Here is a 22,928-nt window from a genome sequence, read left to right as displayed (position 1 = left end):
GAACTGCTCTGTTCTGCATTACAATTTTGCCCAGAAGCTCTTGTGTTTACTTTTTGCATTATGCAAATCAGCATTTCTTAAAAATGAGACGCATTCTAAGAAGCTCATATCTACGCTATATACAAGTACATGCATACATATGTACATATATAGATATATCTAGCTATAAATGTATGTATGCACGTATTTAAATGCTCTTTCCATGCTTTTGTTTTTTGAGTTATGTATTCATTTATATTTAAATATATGTTTGTTATTTATTTTCACGCCTATTTCGCTTTTGTGTTCGTTATGTGTTGTTTGTTTTTATGTTTTATGTAAAACATTAATCATGCACCCCACCCACCAACATTCAACGAATAAACGAACAAACCACCAAAAACCGCCAAATGAAATGCAAAATAATTTGCACTCGCATAAACACACTCACTTATACACACACACACACAAACACGAACACACTACGCCCATTAATACACAACAACAACAACAATGATGATGGCAACGCAACAATAATAATAATAATAATAACAACAACAACAACAACAACAGTCGTTCACCCACTTCACCGGGCTCGTGGAACGATGAGGATGGCGCGCTCAGCTCGGTAAGTATTCGCATTTGGGTTGGCTTAAATTTTTAAAGCACTCATTATGCATTCACCTCACACTCACTCACTCGGTCACTCACTCAATCACTCACCCATACAGACACATAAAAGCGAATACGAGCAGCATCAGCAGTCGAGTCATAGCGCTGGTTTTCACAACTCCACGGAGCACACGCTGCACTCTCTGCGCGATGTGGTGGACAGCAAACATGGTGGTCAGGAGACGGCGGCATCGACAGCGGCGACAACGGCGAATTCCAACTACGATGGACAGAGCATTGAAGGTAATCTGGAGAATGAAACCAAATCCATTTCGAGCATGAAATCCAGTGGCTCGAACAGTCAAGACAGGTGAGTGTCTGATTCAAAACCTGACTAATTTATTGCAACAACTTTAAGTGATGCGAAGCGCCGAGTGCGGCTTTAAGAACCTTAAAAATTTAAACTCTCAACAGGCAACGCGACAACACACTATAACCACGAACATGTATACACAAATACACACAATCTTTACACTCGATTCACATATGTATATTTCAATATGTGCTTACCAACATATTTTCACAAACACACCCACACACACACACACATATTTTATTTATTTTTACCGTTTTTTGTGCGTTTTTTCTGACGACATTTCTGAAATTTTTTGTGTGCGCTTTAAATTGCATTTTATTCATATTTGTTTGCAATGGCTTTCATTTTTTAAAAATCCATTTCAATATTTACAAAATACATATATATTTCCACTTGAGCTAAAATTCACTTTTATGTTTGCATAGCAATGTTCCTTTTGCCTTGCATTTGTTTTATGGAAATTTTATGCACAACTAATAAATACATTTTTCACTTAACACTTCCACTTTTTTTCCCCTCCCCGTGCCCTGCAATTTTCAATTTACATTTTGCACAGATCCGCAAAAATGCCCGGCCCCGGTTTACTGGCCGGCAGCAGCGGAGGAGGAGTGGCAGATGGCCAAGGACAGGAGCCCATTCTGCCAGCAGTCCTGGAATTCCCGGAGACACATCAAGAGCTGTTCTTGCGTCACATCATCAGCGAGTTGGACGTCAATGTGCCCCACTTTAAGCTGGCTCCCGTCTATTCCCTTTACTTGTGTGCCAGGTTTGTACGGGAGGTGTATAAAAAGTGTTTAGAACTAACTGCGGGGGGAATGCGTAAGAGGAATGAGTGCATTAAGTTTTAATTAATGGCTGCGCCTTTGATGTTTCTAAGTGTTTTACTGCTGCTCTGTTGCTTGGCTTTAAATGGCATAAATGTTTATTATAATCTCTATACCTGCCTTGCTCGCTGCTTGCAATTAAACTTAACAAAAAAAACTTTTGCGATACAGATATTATATCCCTGTATAACTTAAAGTTGTAGTGCTTCCTTGGGCAAAATAAAGTTAGAAAGAGAAGCCGTGCAGCATTAAACGCATTAAACGATGAGCTAAGAAAAGTTATGTCTGGCTCATGGAACTACAAAGTTTGTAGGCATTTTGCGATTTAGAAATGTTGCCTAATATTTTATATTTGTAAGCAAGATTAAAAGGTATATTTAATGTCAATAAGTGTCAGGAAATTTTTCTATTTGATGAAGCTTCTGAAGTTGCAGAAATAGTAAAAAGTGTATGTGGTCTATATGCTGTAGTAATAAATGTTTTAAATAAATTGGGCATATTCAGTAGATAAGTCAAAAGAGGAATTCATAATCGAGCGTTGCAGGAGCACTCAGTTGCAACGAAAAGTGTAGACTTCAGAAGTGCAGACAACTGATACGTACAGCTTATTTCTATAATCCGGCCAATTTCATTGAAACAAATAGACCTTTAAAGCTCTCCACTGTTTCATCTGCAATTCTAATACAAAAACCTAAGAGTTGTAGAAAAATGTTGTAAAAATAAATCGTCCTAAGTACTTTCTTAAAGTCGATTAAATTATTTTCCAATGCCGCCATTACATGTGCACTGAACTTTAAACAAGAGTATTTTTTCGCCCCTCAATTTCCACCATTCATCATGAGAAATAAAAAAGAAATAGTAAAAAATTTTTAACATGAAGCAATCACAGTCAGCTCCAAGTGCTCCAATCAATGCATCAAGCTCAGTGAATCAGAACTTCATTTACAATATTAAGTACTCAGTGGGCACGCTGTAAGCTACAGCTGAAATCAGGCAAAGATATATGCGACCATAAAGCGGATTGACGCACATGCACATGACAAAACAATGTGCAGTGCGGTAACAGAGATGTTGGTGTTGCCAAGACCTGGTTATGGCCAAGTCCCAGCAGCAATTTCGCCATTACCAGCAGAACGAATCGAAGCTCAGTGGCCCCCGGCCCTTGTCTGCTCATCCATATCAACAATTCATTATCAATTATGATGATTTATCTTGGCTGCCAGATTGACCCAATTTGTGAGCTATTAATATTAATGTAGCGGGACATTTAGCGAGGGTTTCGATTCATTGGGGTTCGGTGGAAAAGTGAAAACGGGAAATGATAGTGAAATGAAGACACACGCTTGCACGCACACGCTGGCCGAAAGCTATTTGACATTTAATGGGGAAAAATCAATAGAGCAGATGCGAAGGGAAAGGAGTAGGAATGGAGAGGGTAAGGACTGTTCGTATTACACGCTTGATTTGCGTGCGTACAGGAGGGTGCCACAACAGACAGACGCGCAATTAGTTGCACTACAATTAAGAAGCACTTCACTTCAATGATTTTCAATACTTACTTTACAGATATCGCGCGTCCACTCATTACCGTCCAGAATTGCAGCCCACGGAGCGCGCTCACAAGCTAACCATATTTCTGCATCATGTTGCTAATCTCGTTTATACAGTGGTCCAAGAGCAATACACAGATCCGCGCATATTGGCCTTTTGGATGGCGAATAGTTCGGAATTTTTGCATTTCCTCAAATCGGATCGTCACATCAGCGCGTTCAGTGTACAGGCGCAGGAGGTGTTGGCGGAGAGTGTACAGACCGCCTTTCGCAATCTGGTCAACTGCTTTCGACTTGAGTTGTCGCAGACCTTGAATCAATTCCTCTCCGAGACCATCGATCACGATTCAGCGGCGGGACTAGTGTTGACCGTATTGGGCTCGGCAATGGCTCTATTGCGTCGCTGTCGCGTCAATGCAGCGCTAACCATCCAGCTGTTCTCCCAGCTGTTCCACTATATCAATGTTATCTGTTTTAATACGGTGAGCCCCTCTACACGAAGGTTGCACTTTGCTCCGTCTGAGAACACAATACGACAAGGCTAAGTCTCAAGAGCTTTGAAAATAATCAACTCTCTCTATCTTTATCTCTCTTAACAGATCGTGGCAAACTCACATATGTGTACTGCAGATTGGGGCAAGGTGATGACCGAGCGTCTGCAGCTGCTGGAACTTTGGGCTGAGCGTCAGGGTCTGGAGTTGGCAGCCGACTGCCACCTGGCCAAGATAAATCAGTGTGCGCAGTTTCTGCAAGCGCCCAAATCCTCGGTGGAGGAAATTCAACAATTGGCCTGCTCCTGTTTCCGCCTCAACTCCCTGCAAATGGGTGCCTTGCTGCAGCAAGAGAAAATTCCGCGGAATCTGGTGGACACGGCGATACGCATGGCTGAATCGGTAGCCGATGAATTGACACGTGCCGATGGCCGTGAAGTGCGCCTGGAGGAATCACCAGAATTGCATTTGGCGCTGCTGCTGCCCGACGACGGTTTCAGCTGCGATGTGGTGCGTGGCATACCCACAGGGCTTGTGGACTTCCTTAATCCGTTGCAACAGCAGGGCATGTGCCGACTGGCCGCACAGCCCACTTCCATTGGACTCTGGACCGTCTATATGCATCAGTTTAATGTGAGTAGTTTGCGAACTCATTTATTTCAGATTCCTTATTAATTAGCCCATTATTATTGGCACTTTCAGGCACGCTCCTCGAGCGCCATGTCGAACAAGTTACCGCAGCCCGAGGTACAATTAATCAAATTACATAAGAACTCTAATGGCATGGGATTGTCCATTGTGGCCGCAAAGGGTGCGGGACAGGAGCGTCTTGGCATCTATATTAAGAGCGTGGTGCCTGGTGGAGCAGCGGATGCTGATGGGCGTTTGCAGGCGGGCGATCAGCTGTTGCGCGTTGATGGACAGAGCCTCATTGGCATTACACAGGAGCGGTGAGTAGCGGTCATGTGTCCACTAACACTTTAATTATTAATTAGTAAAGTTAGGGTAGTAAGAAAAATTGACAAGCGTACAAGCAGATAGTAGACAGCTCAATAGATGTATTCTAAACTGTTACCATTAATTAGTGGTATTATTTATCGAAGATACAGCTTATGCTAAGTAATTAATTTATCAGTATTCTTCCATTAACTGATTATTTAATGTGATCTCGTTACAGTGCTGCCGATTATTTGGTGCGTACTGGCCCCATTGTCAGTTTAGAAGTGGCCAAACAGGGTGCAATCTATCATGGATTAGCCACGTTGCTGCAGCAGCCGAGTCCGGTCATACAACGTGGTGAGTAGTGTGGAAAGGTCGGCAATTCACGACACACACACACACATACATACAAACACTCATCACAATTAGACAACAAAGCAGTCGATCTTGAAATCATTGCTGGTGTTGGGTACTCTAAGATCTCACACACAAACATAGATAAACAAACACTCACACCGCACACACGTACATACAGTTTTAGAAAATGCTCCAAGTATGTGCCAGCTAAACAAAATTGTAACTACTACCATGCTCCATATTGCTACTCCCTGTTCTTTGATCTAACACATGCTGCCCACTTGTATATTGCTAATTGAATCCATCGAAGATGCGCCGCCCAGCGTCTCTCAGCTGCCCATCAATTACCAACAACAGCGTCGTCACTCCTCGTATCAGCTGCAACAACAACGCTACTATAACTCCGTCTCCGATGATTCCTTAAATCGCAGTCGTCGCGAATCATTTGCCTGCATGCGTGCCGCTTCTCCGCCCGTACGTCGTCTCAGCGCCTCTTGTCTGCAAGAGGAACTGTGTGCGATGGGCCATCAATTGCACATCGATCCGCGGTATCGTGACACGCGACCCATTGCGAGATCGGCCAGCAGCTTGTACCTATCCAATGAGCAAAATCTGCATTTGTCCGGTGGTAGCAACTATTATCAACAGCAACAGCCGCCTCCTCTGCCTTTTAATCCTTTGCGTCGCAGGGCCAATAGCACGACACTGCGCAGCACACCGCCCCCTTCCATATACATTGAAGAGTACATGGATCCACCGGCTCCGACCGCTGCAACGCCTGGCGATGAGGAATCCCTGAAGCGTGCCTCCCAAGAATCCTTTACCGCCTTCAGCGCGTACAGTGATGCCCATCAGCCGCTGAATGAGGATGGCATAGCATCGGTGGCAGATTCCGATGAAATACCCTTCATTGATGACGGTTCACCCACGGAGGAGGAGGAGCAACAACAACGTGTCTACGTACCGCCCAGCATGGCCAAATGCGAGGAGCCGTTGCCCAAGCTAAGAGCTGGCATCATGGCTAGCTCCTACACCACCACCACCCCAACAACTAGCTCCGGCTGCAGTAGCAAACGCACTCCAGTAGCTGGCTATCGCAAGACCGTCAGCTTTGACTTGGAACAATCGAAATCGTCGGAGGAGCAGGAGACACGTGCGCCCAGCATTGATCGAAAATATCATACCCATGATGCGATCAGTAAATTCTGCAGTGCCGGCGGTGGTTCCTCAACGGAATCTTTGCTAGACTCGCGCCAGGAGCGCGAACGCATGCCACTAATACAAAAAATACGCCGTGAACTGAATTCCAAACGGGCTACAAACTGCTCCGCAAGCGGCTATAATTCCGGCGGCTCCGGCTCGAATAGTCAGCGCTCCTCGAGCGAGTCCATAGAGCGCATGCCGTTACTGCGACAGCAGCAACAACCGCAACAGCAGCAGCGTCGTGAGCTCAACACACAGCGTTCGACATCGGGCAGTGTGGTTGGGAGCTCGTCGCGCACACCCAAAAGGTCAGCGATACATGTAAATACGCCAAGTTCCGTTGCTTTTACCGTTACGCCGCCGCCATTACCGCCCGCGCCCACAACCGCCAATACTGTTGTTACTATCAAAGTTCCTAATCTCTATGAAATCGAAAGTTCCTCCTCACTAACTGTACATACTAGCAATAAATATTGTGCCAGCACCACCAAGAACAGCACCACAACCACCACCACCACGACCAAGACCAAAGCATTAACAACAACAAAAACAAACAACAGCAACAACAACAACACAACAGCTAAAAGCAACAGACAGAAACGACGCGCCAGCAGCTATGACGATCTGCTGGTTGAAGAACACCGATCCCATATGATCCCATCGCCGGAACATTTTGCCACCAACTTGGGTTCGGGGAAGGTGCGTGAAATGGCCGCCTTTTTCAATGCCAACAAGTCCTTTGCCCATCTGACGGGCGGCTGCAACAACAAACAGCAGACAAAATCAAAATCACAATCCACTTCCTCGCTCTATAAGGAAGCCTCCAAAGAGGCAACCAAACTAACACAAAGCGAACAAAGCGACATTTTAAAGCAGCTCAAGGAGTGGAGTCTCTTTGGTAGCGATGGCAAGGACTATGATGTGAGCTTGCAGCAACAACAACAACAACAACAGAAACAAGAAGAGAAACAACAAGTGCAACAACAATTAAGTTGCGATTGTCCTTGCTGTGGACACTGTCGCAAACTGTCGAGCACCGTGACGGCGACAAGCACCAATAACAACAATGTGTTGCCCACTTTTAAATGTTATGACAGCTGTCAAGCAATGTTGCCAAAGCAGCAGCAACATCAACAACAACAACAACTGAAGCGTCATTTGACCTGCCGTCGCAGTGTGATGTGCACAAATCGCAAAACTCACTCTGTGCGTCAACTGAAACGCAACAAACAGCACAAGCAACAGCAACAACAACAACAACAACAGGCAACGGAAGTACCACAACAGCAGCGTCAACAGCATCAACACAGACGTCAGACACGTCAACAGACCCATCAAAAGCAACACCAACAGCATCATCATTCACATCATTTGCCTTCTTCGCCACCCTCCGGTGCCAAACTTTTACTAACCCTGGCCACAGGCGGCAGCAGCAACAACAAGTGCGACAATTGTCCCCATTGCAACGATAATGTTGCTGTTGTTGCTGCAACTGCCTCCTGCAGCTCCAGCGATGCCGAGGCCTGCTCCTCCACAGCCTCTGACTGTTCAGAGTGCGAGCATTGTGTTGATGTTGCTGATGGACATCCAGTTGAGTTGCCTGTCGATGTCGATGACGACGATGTTGTGAACAACGACAACGAGGATGCGATTGAGGATGAGAATGGAGATGACGTTGCTGCTGCAGGCCCAAAATTCACTTTGTGCAGATGACAACCTAATTACGCGGCACCGAGGTTCTTGTTGTTGTCATTTACGTCTTAATTGCTTCTGTTTTAGAGTTGCTGCTTCTACTCCATCTTCATTTTGTAGCCTTTTCAATTGCTTAGATTTTGTTTCATTTTTATTGAGTTAACTAAAGCCTTTATTTCACCAAACTACTTACAATAGCTCTTTGCCCATTTCTGTAGTGCGTTTTAATTAGTTTTCAAAAACTGCTTATTACAATGATAATTCCTTTGAAAGTCTTTATAAGCAACAGCACGATTTGATTCCCCTTCGAAAACAGTTTTTCAAAATAAACAATGGCGTAGATATTCATTACACTGTTCTGAAGTTGTCTGAAATGAACATTGTTTAGTGTCTACATGGTCGGTATAGAAGGCGTAATACTCTAGTGGCATTCTTGTAATTGTCATTAAACAAATTCCCGAGTTGGTTTATTTATAACTTCAATTCTTTGATCATACTATACTATACATACTATACCTACTTTAATTTTTGTACGAAGTACTATAGTTTAATAACATCGAAAACTGTGCCATGGTTACCCCCCAACCTTTGTGTTTTTTTTTTTTTAATTATTTCTCTCTTTATTTAAGCAGAATACCCAAATTTAAATTCACACCCGTTTTTCTTCGATTCTTGTTATTGTTAATATTATTTAGATCTTAACAATTTCAAATGTTATAATTATAAATCTTCGCAAGCATCTGAATTAAAAATTTTCTCTAAAACCTGTAGCTTCAGCGATTATTTTGGCTTAGATTTAGTAGTAGGAAGACAAAGGCTTTAAGTGAGCCGGAAGACTTACGTAAACCATTTTTATACCCTGTACCCGTAGGGTAAAAAGGGTATATTAGGTTTGTGCAAAGTATGTAACATGCAGAAGGAAGCATCTCCGACCCCATAAAGTATATATATTCTGAATCAGCATGACGAGAGAAATCGATCTAGACATGTCTGTCCGTCCGTCCGTCTGGGTGAACGCAAGGATCTCAGAAACTATAAATGCTAGAATAATCAAAGTTGGCATCCAGATTCTCCTAGGTCCGAGAAAGGACGAGTTTATTTTATTTCTTTTAATTTTCCCTACAGAATTTCGTCAATAGCGTCCACATTTCAAATGCTACCTAAACCAAACTTTGCACACATAATTTATATATAATTGTCTACTGTTGTTCAAAATTCAATTCGGTCAATTCTAAGAAAAGTTATTAGCAAAACAAATTCTCGCCAGTACAACAACCCCAAACTTCAGCAAACAAGTTCGCTCTTCTTCCTCTTTTTGCTGCTGCTATGGACGCATATAACTCAGTGACGGAAGTTTACCTGGGTACAGGGTATTACAATGTCGGGTTTGCTCGACTGTATCGTTCTCTCTTGTTAATAATTGAATTCGAGATGCTCAATGACACTATTTAATTCAATGATTGAGAAATGTGTCCATGATTAAGTCAATTTCTCAATATCCGCCATTTATTGTCAGTTCGAGGAAACAATTGACCTTTTCACTTTAAAATGTTCAACCTGATTAAAGCTGTCGAAATTGTTTGCAGTTCATATTATTTTTTCCATTTTCGCAAATTTACGTTGTTACCGTTTTTGTCGTTTTATGCAATTATCGTTTAATGAAAAAATTTATCGATATGTCTATACATTTTTAATTTTATTTTAACGCCTACAAACCTTGACCTCTTTTTTGTTGTTGTTTTTATACTCTGTAATTCAAGGGCGAGAGCCATTACTCTATCTATCAGGACACCGATGTTATAGGTATATACTTATGTATGTATATGATCCTTTGTTTGACCTTATGTCCATTCAGTTGATCCTATGTTCGACTGTATGAACATCGGAAACTTTGGAGTCAGTACAGCTGTGTACACCAAACTTTGCGTGTAGACTTGTTAAATTCATACGCATAGCAAGTTTATGGCAAACCATAAACAACCCCATTATTTTATATATCCGGTGAAAAAAATCAATTTTAGTGAAGCGACTTGATTTCTTGGTACGACATTGTTACAAAATTTGCTGCTTATAAGTGCCTTCCCATATTCTGAAGTTTCATTAAATTTAAGTCGATATATCATATAGCTGCCATAGAACCGATTGATGCCTTAAAGAGCAATCAGTTGCAGGGTATAAACGAGTCGGCCCTAACATTCTATTTGCTTTCTATTTTTATTAATGCTGTCACACACAAGTGCACAAAATGCAAATGCAAATGGTTTTTATTGACCCTATTATTATTATTATTATTGTTGTTGTTTCAACAGTAACATTATCGTATTTTCTGATTTAATGTATTTTTAATAAATGTAGTAAAGCGTGCTTTGCTTGGTTCGCATTTGCCTGTTATAATAATTTGTATAAAGGCAGTAATGCGTTGGCGATTATTTTTTTCTTTTGATTTTTCATGTACATATTTATGTATTTATAGCACTTATTAATTAATATATGCATAATGAATTAAAATGGATTATACACCCATACTTTATAAGTAGCAAGTAGTTATATAAACATTGTCATTTAACGTTCATTTTACTGAAGCAAATACCTCTCTTCTCTTTCCCGCGCCTATCAACTCCCCAACAATCACAATAATCCCCAAACTGCACACTCCCACAATGCATTAATGGAATGGAATATTGGTCGAAATGTTCAGGTAATCGCCGCATGTCCGAACGCGATTTAACGCGCATGGGTGTTGGCAACCCTGATGTCGGAAACAAATCCCTGAGTGGGGCCCAGAGTGGTCCACTCATTGCCCAAAGCCATAACAGTCACAGTCACAGCCTCAATCAGCACCTAAATCTCAGCAATAACAACATCAACAGCAACAACAACAGTAGCAATCCATTAGCTGCACATTTACAGAACAGTAAGTCGGTGCCGGCCTTGCATCATCACACCGGATCTGGTACTATATGTAAGTCCTTTAGCCACAGCCACAGCACAATCCTTAATCGATCCAAAACCTAAAACAAAAAATAAGAAACAAAAAGGAAATCCCATATTTTTAATCGATTCTACAATTCGTTTCCCTCTCTCGATATTCTGCAGCTCTGACCAATTCCAAATCACGCAGCACGCACAGTTTGCATAACAATACCACCATCCCTGGTCAACCCAATGGCGGTGTTGGTCATCTGGCCAACAACAACAATAACAACAACAGCAGCAGCAACAATGGCAACGAACAGGGCTTCTATCAGAATCTGAGCGTGTATCGGGCACAAAATCAAAGTCAACCAATTTTAAGCGAAAGGTATGTAACATTTTGAACCAAATTCGACGTGGGTTAGATGGTTTTGTATTCGATTGGTTTTGTTTTCGTTTCGGGCTAGATTGTTTCAATGCTTTTTTCCGCATTCATTCGTTTGGCGGAGGAATGGGAACGGGGGTTGTCCATCCAATATGCCATTCAGTATGAAATTCGAAATAAAACCGCGAACATATTGCACAAGTTTTGTGTTGTGGCTTCTGTCAATACGACAATTGAGGACAAGGCATACGCACACTCATATAAAATATATACATAGTACATATACATATGTACTTATAAGCAACTGTAAAAGCACAGTTGCGCTGGCTTCGACAAATTTAAAGAGATAGGAGCGAAATGGAATTCCTCGCCAACTGGTTGGGCAACAATTATTGAATGCAAAAAATCTTCTCAACCAAAGTTTTTTTTGTGAGTTTTTTAAAAGTGAAAAGCATTTATAAAATTCCAATTTTAAAGCTTAATAGCTTGAACATGATTTCACGAAAGTTTCCAATGGACTCCATTTATTTTCTTTCAAATATATATTCTCACTTGCTCTCTACTCACTATTATTATTTATTTTCAATTAGACATGCTTCTGAAGCTGGCTAAAAGATTTTAATTTTGTAAGTTTGTTGACATTATATTTAAAATGCCGTTTGTTTGTTTATTTATTTATATTTTTTCAACTTCACAAAAAACTCAGCTAATTTCTTTGTTTTATTATTATTATGAAAGTTTTTTATAGACAAAAATTCGGATATTCTTTCAATATTATGTACGAAATGGATTTCAATTTTTGTAAAATCTAAGTGCTCATTAAATCAATTTTTTCTGTAGTTAGCTACCTCTGATAAAGCTTGATTCAAAATTGTTGAAAAATAACTATGTGGCAAAGATTTGTTGGAGAAATTAAATTAGAATAATTTTATTTTTTATAAGAGTTTTTTGATAAATGGAATAAATTTGGAATTTATTTGTATAAATTTGATTAAGAGTATAGAATTGTATAGAATTTTTAATAAGTCTCATTTTTTAAATTTTGATTATTTACAACAAAGAAAATGCTTTTATTTTTTTCAAACTAATATCCTTCAGTCTAAATGCCACGTTTTGCATGTTAAGGAAGCATTTTGAACGAGTGTTTCAGACTGTCGAAAAGCATGTCCTTCAAAATGGTTGTACAAACTTTCTGAAACCATTCAGCCGTCGCTTTAGCGCTAACAATTATTGAATTTTGAACTATTTTACTAAATTTTATATATATTAACGCTAGCACAAACCTATTGATTGCGACACCTCGGCTCTATCCATCTGCCTGTCATATATATATTTAAAACAAATCCTGTTTACTTAATTATTTGTGCAGCAATTAAATTGTTCACATTTCACAAAATAGCGATAATGTTTTTCATAAACGATAAATGTACAAATTGTTCAGAAATGTACCCTGGTATTTGATTCAGGACTATTTATATTATGACTCAGTTAATTACATTCGTTAATAGCTCAAGCTTCAATTCGAATTTGGCAATCTGCTGCATGAGTTTATCGATCGTTTAACAAAATGAATTCACAGTTAATATAACTAGTTAACAGAAGCAATCAAGCAATAAATGTCACCTACCGCTATCCACTTAAGTGTCCCAATGCTACGCCTATTTAATATACAGATGTAAATATGTACACGTATATGTGCGCCTGCATACTTGTATATGTATAAGCCTCCCAATGTCCACCCATTTGGCGCGAGCGCAGAAACCACACACAATACGCAACTGTGACGCTCAACCGAAACCGCAAACCAATTAATAATTCACGTCAATTCATAACAAGTTGCCGTGACCAACACCTCAATATATGTCATGTGTGGTTGTATGTGTGTTTGTGTGTGTGTGTGTGTATGTGTATGGGGTGTGCAAAGATTTGGTGTTTTAAATTAACGATTCCTGTGTGTGTACTTCTAGGATAACATTACGTTTAAAGAAATTGCTTTATGGTTTCATACCCATTAAAAGCGAATATCAACTGTTAGAAATGGCAAATGTACGTGAGTAATTAGTGTGTTGTAGTTCCTGTTAATGTTGTTGTTGCTTCACACGCACCTGCAGTTTTGCTTCATTTCATAAAGGCACACACACACACAAAGTCACTCACATGGCACTTGCCACTGGCCTCTCTGTAATTTGTGGCAATAACAAATGTTTGCTGCTGGTCGTCACAAAATCAACAACAGTACCTCGACCAAATCATAACAGAGATGTGCCGGAAATCACTTCACTCTTTGGAGCTAATTTAGGCACCTCATTCAATTTTTATACATTTTGTACGTATTGTGAATCTCAGTTTTCGTTAGAGATGCGCTCGCAATTATAAATTTAATGCAATTAAGAGACTTTTAATAAATTTAATAATTTCATTGTGTTAGGTTTTAAAATGGAATAGGGGAACGCTTGTTTATGAAATGTGAACATTTTGATCTTAACCGATTTATATATCTAGAATTTACCTTTTCGAACCAGGTATGAAAATAGGGCTAATTCCTATCATTTTTCGTTAATAATGTTCCACTGAACATTGATTTATCTTTTATTAAAACTATACAGCTTTTCTCTAAGAACCCTAATGTGGCTAAACAATTATAGAAAGATAAATATTTCGCTTCTAAATAATAAATCCATAAGTTTTCTTAAGGAATCAACTATTCATCAGGATATCAGATATCTCTTCGCTGTTCAATTCAACATAATGAAATTTGTGCCTTGAATAATTCCAAAGGCCTTAATTTTAGGTAATCGATGATTGAAAATATAATCCCATGAATTCATTTTACTATCCAGACCAACAGAACCTTATGAGTTACTGAACACTGATTTCAACCTATGAGTTTATTAATACTGATTCCAAATGTGGGCATAAATCATCTAAAAAGTAAAGCAACGGTCAATATATTGGGTTTTATTTTATAATTCCCCTTTAAAAATACGGGATGTGAAAGCTTTTATAGCTTGTTTCATATGGATTTCAAAAAGTTTCTAAACGTTTTTTAATTCTTAGCCGTTTGGAAATTTCGTTTCCGCTATTCATTAATATTTTTTCACCGAAAACTGCAAAGTGTTACGCAAAACACATCTCCATCACTGATCGATTTCGTCATTTCTGTGAACGTGTAAAGCCCTAATATTTATTACCGAACTGTTTAAAAAAAAGTTATAAATGGTTTTACAACCAGAATAGTAATTCCATTTGACTACAACACTATTCTCAGAAATGTTGGACTAATTGCTTTCATCTCTCCTTTGCAGGCCCCCCATGTCGTCACATACCGGAATGAGCGCGTACAATGGCAATTCCCCGCACGGCGCACCAAACGCCAGTTTTGTAGCAGCAAATGGCTTAAACCAGCAGCAACAACAGCAACAACAACCACCTTACCAGCAGCATCTGCAACAGCAGGCGCAAGCACTGAGCTCTAATCTAACACCCAGTCGACCTGTTTCTGCCTATTATCACAGCCAACAAAGCACTCAGCAGCAACAACAGCAGCACTTGCAACAGACACATCCATTGCAGCAATTTGCGCCAAGCATCAGTGCCAGCAGCAGTAATCTAAATGGCTTGCAACAGCAACAGCAGCAACAACAACAACTTGCAGCACAACATGCGGCAACTCTATCGCTCGGTAATCGCGCCAAAAGTCAACAGAATTTCCAACGCGACATGCAGAATCAACATTCATTGCGCATGCAACAAATGATGGCGCCTTCAATGCCCAACATCAGCAACATGTATCAGCAGCAGCAACAACAACAACAACAGCAGCAGCAGCAGCAACAACAACAACAGCAGCAACATTCAATGCAACTGAACGTTAGCCAGAGTATGCAGAATGTGGCAGCTGCAGATTATTCGTATCAAAATGGTACTCTAGACTATCCGCAACATTCGCCAGCGCTGCGTGCCATGTATGCAGCAGACTTGCAACAACAGCATTCGCCGGGTCAAACAAATTTCATAGCCTTGCCACCGAAACCTCTAGGCAGCTTGCAATCACCCAGTAAGCAAAATTTGGGACCACCCAGCACAGCACCCAAGCCTCAGCAGCAGCAGCAGCAACAGCAACAACAACAGCAGCAGCAGCGACTGCAACAACAACTGTTGCATCAACAACAACAACAGCAACAATTGCTGCAGCAACAGACGAACTATTTGCATGCCAGTGGCGCACAAATGGGCGAAGACAAGCCACCACTACCGCCCACAGCCACACATCCTTTGTATAAAGCCACTCAGCAATTGGTGCCGGGCATGAATTATGTCGCCAGCACTCTGGATCCACCCAAGGGCAGCTATGTGCCGTCACAGCAGCAACAACAACAGCAACAGCACAAAAGCTATCAGCATGGCAGCAATCCGTGGGAGCGTGAAGAGCGCGAAAAAGACCTGGAGATGCGCCGCGAGCACATCAGGCAATGGCGGGAGCAACAAATTGGAGAGCTCTCGTCCATAATGGCGCGCAGCACACAGCAGGAGGAGCAGCTGAAGACGCTCATACTCGAGCGTGACTTTGAGCGTCGGGCCCAAGAACTGGAGGAGCAGGAGGACGAGAGCGAGACCCCATACGACAAGGATAATGTGCAGGAAGTGTTTCGGTTGGCCAGTCAAGCGAGTGCCATACAAACGCCCATTACGAATTTCCGACAAACCGAAATCAAAATTGCCTCCGTGCTGGACAATGTTGGTGGCGTTGGGCCAACCACCGTGGGCAGCAGCGTTACAGATAATGCCACCAGCGATTTGACAATAACTGCGGCTACTCAACCGCCCAGCTCGGCAACGGCGCCGCCTGTGGTGGTCAGCAACAGCAGCAACACCCAACAACCCAAGAGCATACTCAAGAACAATCGTTATTCGGAGGGCGGTTCCGGAGGCGTGGCCCCCTCCTCACCATCCAAGTCACAAAAATCTGCGAGCTTTGCTGATGAGCGACACTTGCAAACCGAACATCCCATATCCAGTCTTGCTAAGGATCTGACACAGCTAACGCTAGAGAAAACCCAGATTAGCAACAACAACAACAACAATCAGAGTGAACCACTCGATACAGTGCCACCACCGCCGCCACCAGAACGCAATAGCTCTTATCTGATAATGTCACAACAAAAATTGCGCGGCAGCGGCTCCGGTCTAAGCTCCGTAAGCTCCGCCATGGGTCTGCTTAAGACGGCGACCAGCAATCAGGCAGCGGCTGTGGAGATTAAGAAGTCAACGCTGCACAGCCAACACAACAACAACAATAACAACACTATAAGTGGTAGTCTCAACAATAACAACAGCATGCAAGCCTCTCCATTGAGCGCAATGGAATTGAATGCCGCCTATGTGACGGCAAGTGGTGGAGGCGGCGGCACGCCCCTTCTGCTGCGTGACAACAAACGCGTCTCTTTCCACGATGAGGACAACAATTTTGTTGGCATGGGCAGCCCACAACAACAACATCAACTCCAACAATACTCACCCTCCCTGCTCGACAATTATGGAGCATTGGAGCATCAAGATTTAGATACCATACGCGAGGATTTAGGAGTAAGTTAATAAGCAAGATATAACTAATTAACGAAAATACTATATCTTTTGGAAAACTGGAAAACTAAATGTATATTTTTCTTGCAGTACTTGCCCCACAACATTGATGCCTCAATGCTGCCCTCCATGCCCGCCACGCCCGATGCCGCGCTCTGGAATACCACCAGTGTACAGTCGACGCCTGGTGTTATCGGCGCCCAAGAGGTTTACCGGTGAGTCACAATATTATTGACTAATTATAATTATAGTATTAATAAGAACTCTTCTCATTAATTTTGCACAGAGATCCACGCCAACGTCGCTTGGCCGAGAAGCAGCAGCAACAACAACAACAACGCGCCAGCGATGCGGTACCCGAAAAGCTGTCGTTTAAGGAGAAAATGAAGATGTTTGCCCTCGAATCGGGTGACGATCATACGCCCAAGGACAAACTCAAAATATCGCGAGCGCAACGTGACATTGATGCGGTGCACTGAGAAACAGATAGCAATAGACATTATATGAGATGTACATACACACATACACACACTTATGTACTCAGTATATTTGGGGCCAAGTTTGTTTGTTAAATAGCGCTATATAAGATATAGAAAGAGTTATATATACAAAAAACAAAAACACAAAAACTGAACGAATTTGCTAAGCAAGGCAATAACCAATCCATAGTTATGTACTTGTATGTCGCCCTCTATAGTAGTTGATGAATGTTTAACAACAATAGCAACAACAAAAACAACAAAAAATGGAACCAACCACAAAACGTTAACTAAAATCAATTATTGATGAGCAAGAATGTAGTGTATTAGTAATTAGAAGTTCAAAAAGCAAACAAAAATATACATTATTTTACGCATATGATTAAAAAACATAAACAAAAAATGCTTCGCAACGTGGCAACGAAAGTCCGCATGACTTTTCAAAATAAATGAAATAAATGAAATAAATATTTACATATACAAACTATATGCATATATATAAATGTATAGTTGAAGACGTATCGAATAATTAACTGAAAAGTGTTGCAACAATTGCATTGTAGTATTGGTAAACATGTAAAAATGATGTGCATTAGTTTAGATCTGTACGTTTTGTAGTAGTTTTTCGGTTATCGCACTGAAACATACATATATATTAAATACCTGGGAATTGTGTGGAGCAAATACATAACATATGGTTTATATATAGTCTATACATATTTACATACGCGTAGCTCTTAAGCCACGCCACAAAACAAATGGTCCAATTATTCAATTATTAAAAAGTAACATTTATATTTACACATAAAAGTGGAAACAAGAAAGAGAACGAAGTTACCCCACAAACGCATATATTATATAAATATACATATATATATATTTTTAATTGAAACGTTTTATTACACCTTTTAAAAGCAAGAATATGAACAAGCAAATTATTGCCTTAATGAGCAAAAACGAAACGAAACGCGTACCAATTTAAATCAAATAGGATTTCACTACACACGAACCTAATGGCTTTAAACAAAACTAAGTATATACTATATACGCCTATATGTATATAATTATATATGACGACTTCTTTATGTCCGTTATTATTGTCGCTATTTTCTAAAACGGTTTTTGCAATGCAATTAAACGGAAGACGAAACAAAAGAAAATTAAATTAATTCAGCAAATTATTTTTTGTGCATTCCAAGTATTTCAAATATTGCAATTTTTTATAATAATTGCAAAAACGAATAACACATATGATAGTTATATAAATCACATATATTTTCTAAACAATCAGTGCATAATAAACAAATACCTATTTTTAATAATTTACTAACAATTAAAACTATAAAAAATATGGAAATTGTGTATAAAAATTGAAATTATGAGCACGCGTTCGAAAGAAGCAGAAGAAAGCAAACATTATGATTAACTGTTTAAAATTCAATAATAAGATATGCTTTTTAGTTAAAGTTAACGTGCGTTTAGTTTTAAATTTATTACAATTAATATATCAAGCAAAAATACAACAACAAATTGTGCATATTTATGCAAAATAAAAAGTTAATTATGTAAAGAATTGAATTTTAATGAAGTGGGCGGGTGAAAGCCTGTGGTAAGTTTTTTTAATTAAAGCAATCATAATATTTTTTAAGTGCGAATTGCAATCGAAATGGTAGAAAATATTTACGGCAGGAAATTTTCTAAAATTATACTTTATTTAGAACTTATTGAAAATCACATTTTAGGACTGCTGGCTGAGTTTAAATTTGAATGACTATTCAACAAGAATTGAATTGCTTGTTCAAATATTTAAAGACTCAAAATTAGTTTTATATTATATTATATTATTTTTTATTAATAACATATTAGCAACATTAATGACGGGGTCTGTACTTATAAGACTGAATAAAGATACTTCAAACAATTGGTCACATATTGTCTTTGAGTAATAAAACAGACTTTAAAAATATTTGTTGCTAATATTTCTTACTCATCCTAAGTGTATACACATATTACGACATTATTATATTTATTTTAATTTTTTTTTTTTATATTTTTGGTTTCTTTGGTGAATTTCAATTTGATACTTATTTTAACAAAAATCAAATGTAATCAAAATATTTGAATCTATTAAAAAATTAAATTAATTTAAAGAGTAAACAGGGTATAAAATGACTATAAAAATTAGAATAATATTTAATAACGAATCTGATTCGGTAAGGTGTGCCCTGATTCATATCATAGAGTAATCAGAGACGTTATAAAACCTAATAAAAAACGAAATATAGATGAAGAAATCAAAAATATTAACAGAAATTAAATTAATATAAAATAATAAAACAATTTAAGATAAAAATACATTTAAATGCTTAATCAGAGACGTCATAAGATTTAATAAAAACGTATTATAGATGAAGAAATCAAAAATATTAACACAAATTAAATTAAAAAAAAAAAATTACTATATTTTTATTTTCCAAAAGTTTTCATATAACTCTACTTTTAATATAAATATGTAGAAATGAATAAACAAAACCAAATTGTTTAAAAAATTCCGTTTTCAGAATCTCTCAAACTGTTTGCGTATGTTTTAGTTGCCTGTACTCGCCAGATAGTTAACGACGAGTAGCTCAGCTGTTTGCTGAGAACAGTTGTGCAGATTGGCGCCAACAAAATTTGAAATTCCTAGGAACAGTCATGCGCAGTTGCCATGTGCATTTCGAAGGGGTGTCGGGTGGACGCTTTGTGAACTGTTCCCATGGAGCAACAGGTGCATAAAGCGACCTACCTAAATGAATATTTTATGAGGCAGGTAAGAGGCAGTCATGCGAAAGGCAACATTGTGTAATCCACAAAGCTGCATGCTAAAGGCGGCCAAGATGGGAGAGCGCCGATAGAGTTAATAACTTAATGATAGCAGTGAAAATGCGAACTTCATATAAATACAGAATAAATGCTTTCGTTTCCTGTAAAAAACGCGTATGCCTATTATTATTAGTATTATAAACAGATTTAATAAGTCAACAACTTTACATGCACTTAAAAGTTGTTGTTGTTAATTTATGCGCCCTATAGAAGGGCACACTTCATGCGCAGTTCCTTTCATTTGAACGGGGAAAAAGTTACAGACCAAGTTGCTTTTTTTCCACACACACACACACCCGCACATCCACACACCATCTCACCCACAATGCAATTTAAAAAGTGAAGCGGAAAACTTTAAACGTTGGGTAGTACAGCGTCCACTTTCCCGGTTGCCAGTCGCCGCTTGTTTAGTGCCAACAACGCAAATTGCCTGTTGATTACAACAGCAGCAGTAACAACAACAACAACTATGGCAAAAGTTGGTTGGGATCGCTTTTAAAGTGAATGGGAATGCTTGGCATTGTTGGCCACCCATTAAAAATTGTTGGCCAAATGGCAAGAAAGCGGCAACATTGTTTATTTTTGAAACAAGAAAATGCCTGTGGCTGACCACCATCGTACCTGGAAAACGCCAAAAATTGTCAAAAAACTGCACGAATATAGTAAGATAGATAGACAGATAGTGGATAGGGGTCGTCTATTTGAAAAGTTTCTTTTGTTTGCCACTCAGAACTCAGAACCATGTGAATGAAAAGTGAGCGATACGAGTAGAAAATTCTTTAAGCATCGAATAGGCGTTTATGCATTTCTTTTTTCAATCTTTTCAGCCCAACTCAGAGCTCAAAAAGGGCAACAAAGTCTCATAACTAATCTGCCCAAAGCCATGTTCTCAACTCGCTCTTCAACTCTCCAAGGTTGCCCGCCTTGCCAGTCAATATAAAGCTGGGCAGCACAGCAAGCAACAAAAGGCAGCTCGCAAAAACTTTCGACGACATGGTGGAAGCGCAAATAAATCAAAAAGTGATTAGGCGGCGCGAGGAAAACTTGCAGGACGACATGCAGGACGACTTTCAGGACTGGCAGCAGCCAGCAACCAGCAGCCTACGATGCAACTGTAAATTGTCTGTTGAGTGGCTGGCGGAGAAATGAAAAGCGTATTGCCAAGGTGTGTGTGTGTAGAAAATGAAGCAACTAGAGATGTGTGCGTGATCACAAATGAATATTAAAGACATATAGTAATAAAATAATTGTGGTGTTATTAGTATTAGAATGCATGTATTAGTATGCATATGTACAAAATTGTTTCTTTTGTATGCATGGAGCAATACTCCATAAATTGGTAACAAGTTTTTTTTAGCTATCTATCTATCTATTTATCTGAACTATTTGTATATTTTTCAAAATGTGTAAGTGCAGTTGAAAGCTATAAGTACTATAGAAAGGAAGGATAGGATCTGTACAACTTATTCGATGCAAGGAGGTGATATACTTTTATGTACATCTTTCATTTTAAAGAATAATATACATCTAGCCATTTGTACCCATTTGTAAAGTTCAGATAGTACAGATAGAGACTCCTTCTCTCTAAATTAATATATTTAATAGAAGTCCGAGCAGACTCCTGGGTTTTTCACACTTTTCTGTGCTTGTACTTGTATTGTATTTATTTATTTACATGTGTAATTGAGAAGTACAGCTAGTTTACAATTTAGAACGTGCCGTTAGGACTATGTACCCAGCTAGTTTTTGCTTACATTTGAAATGTGTTTTGTTTACATTTGCGAATGCGCTGTAAGGATCAGGCAGCCATTTTGTGGTACAGAAATGTTGCATGTCATCAAGCACGCTAGATTGCACCTGAATTAGTTTTAATTTGAAAAATCTAGAAAATCAAAATACTAGAATTATGAAGAAGAAATATTGAACATATTTATATGTATAGTACGTGCAGGACAAAATTCCTAAAATTTTCGTGCTATTCACAATCTAGAAAATTATAATATGAATATTAATTATTAATTATTATTTCCGCTGTACCCTTTTTGTTGCAATTTACACGTGTTCGATTCCTTCACTATCAATTTTATGTTACCTTTAAGCACATCTCTAGAAGTGACTCCTGTGGCCAGGCATGAAGTTGAAAGAAATTCAAAGTTGCCTATAAACTTACGGCCATGACTCGGTTTGGTCAGCGTGATGATAAATGAGCGAACGTTGAGCGCCGTAAAGCGCGCGGGCAATCAAGAAAATCGTGGAAAATTATAGTTGGCGTGTCATAAAACAACAAAAAAAATATATGAAGAGAAAGGAAAACCGAAAGGCAAACATGACAAACGAGACAAAACAAAGCGCACACGACGACAAAAGACGGTTTAAATGTTGCCACAATGAAAAAAGTTTTTCTTGCGGTTTTTCAACGCTCACGGTTGGGGTTTTTCTTTTGAATTATGCTTGTGGTCTGGTAAAATGGCTTAATTTGATGGAAAAACTTGAGCCGAAGAACAAGCAGCAGTTGCTCCTTTAGTGTCCGTGCTGCAGCTAATGAGCTAAGGTAAACAATTAGAGGCGGATTTTGCATTTTGTATCTCTGCTATAAAGCGTAAAGGTTATTAAATAATTAAAAGCGGTTTTATATTGCAAAACACAATTCCAACAACAGACCAAACACTTGTATAAAAATTCA

At 39.3% G+C, this 22,928-nt stretch overlaps 1 protein-coding gene across 4 annotated transcripts in view; it reads left to right on the top strand.

Annotated features, from left to right (window-relative positions):
* Positions 1-18,650, top strand: part of LOC115624368 (afadin) — a 73,252-nt gene extending 54,602 nt beyond the window's left edge. For 2 of the 4 annotated variants that reach the window (XM_030519028.1, XM_030519031.1), the window contains 12 exons: positions 553-607; positions 711-961; positions 1,524-1,733; positions 3,358-3,823; positions 3,941-4,465; positions 4,535-4,782; positions 5,010-5,128; positions 10,722-10,985; positions 11,120-11,324; positions 14,627-16,907; positions 16,995-17,119; positions 17,191-18,648. In XM_030519028.1, the coding sequence (XP_030374888.1) occupies positions 553-607; positions 711-961; positions 1,524-1,733; positions 3,358-3,823; positions 3,941-4,465; positions 4,535-4,782; positions 5,010-5,128; positions 10,722-10,985; positions 11,120-11,324; positions 14,627-16,907; positions 16,995-17,119; positions 17,191-17,383 (4,942 nt within the window). In that variant the 3' untranslated portion in view covers positions 17,384-18,648. Of the gene's footprint in view, positions 1-552; positions 608-710; positions 962-1,523; positions 1,734-3,357; positions 3,824-3,940; positions 4,466-4,534; positions 4,783-5,009; positions 5,129-10,721; positions 10,986-11,119; positions 11,325-14,626; positions 16,908-16,994; positions 17,120-17,190 lie in introns of all 4 variants that reach the window. The other 2 variants (XM_030519029.1, XM_030519030.1) reach the window with 2 other exon arrangements.
* Positions 18,651-22,928: the final 4,278 nt, after the last annotated feature.

The sequence above is a fragment of the Scaptodrosophila lebanonensis genome, unplaced genomic scaffold (assembly GCF_003285725.1).
Source record: "Scaptodrosophila lebanonensis strain 11010-0011.00,11010-0021.00 unplaced genomic scaffold, SlebRS2 tig00000053-arrow-pilon, whole genome shotgun sequence".
Taxonomy (NCBI): domain Eukaryota; kingdom Metazoa; phylum Arthropoda; class Insecta; order Diptera; family Drosophilidae; genus Scaptodrosophila; species Scaptodrosophila lebanonensis.
The sequence above is the reverse complement of the archived record's forward strand: the minus strand, read 5'-3'. Positions and strand labels throughout refer to the sequence as shown.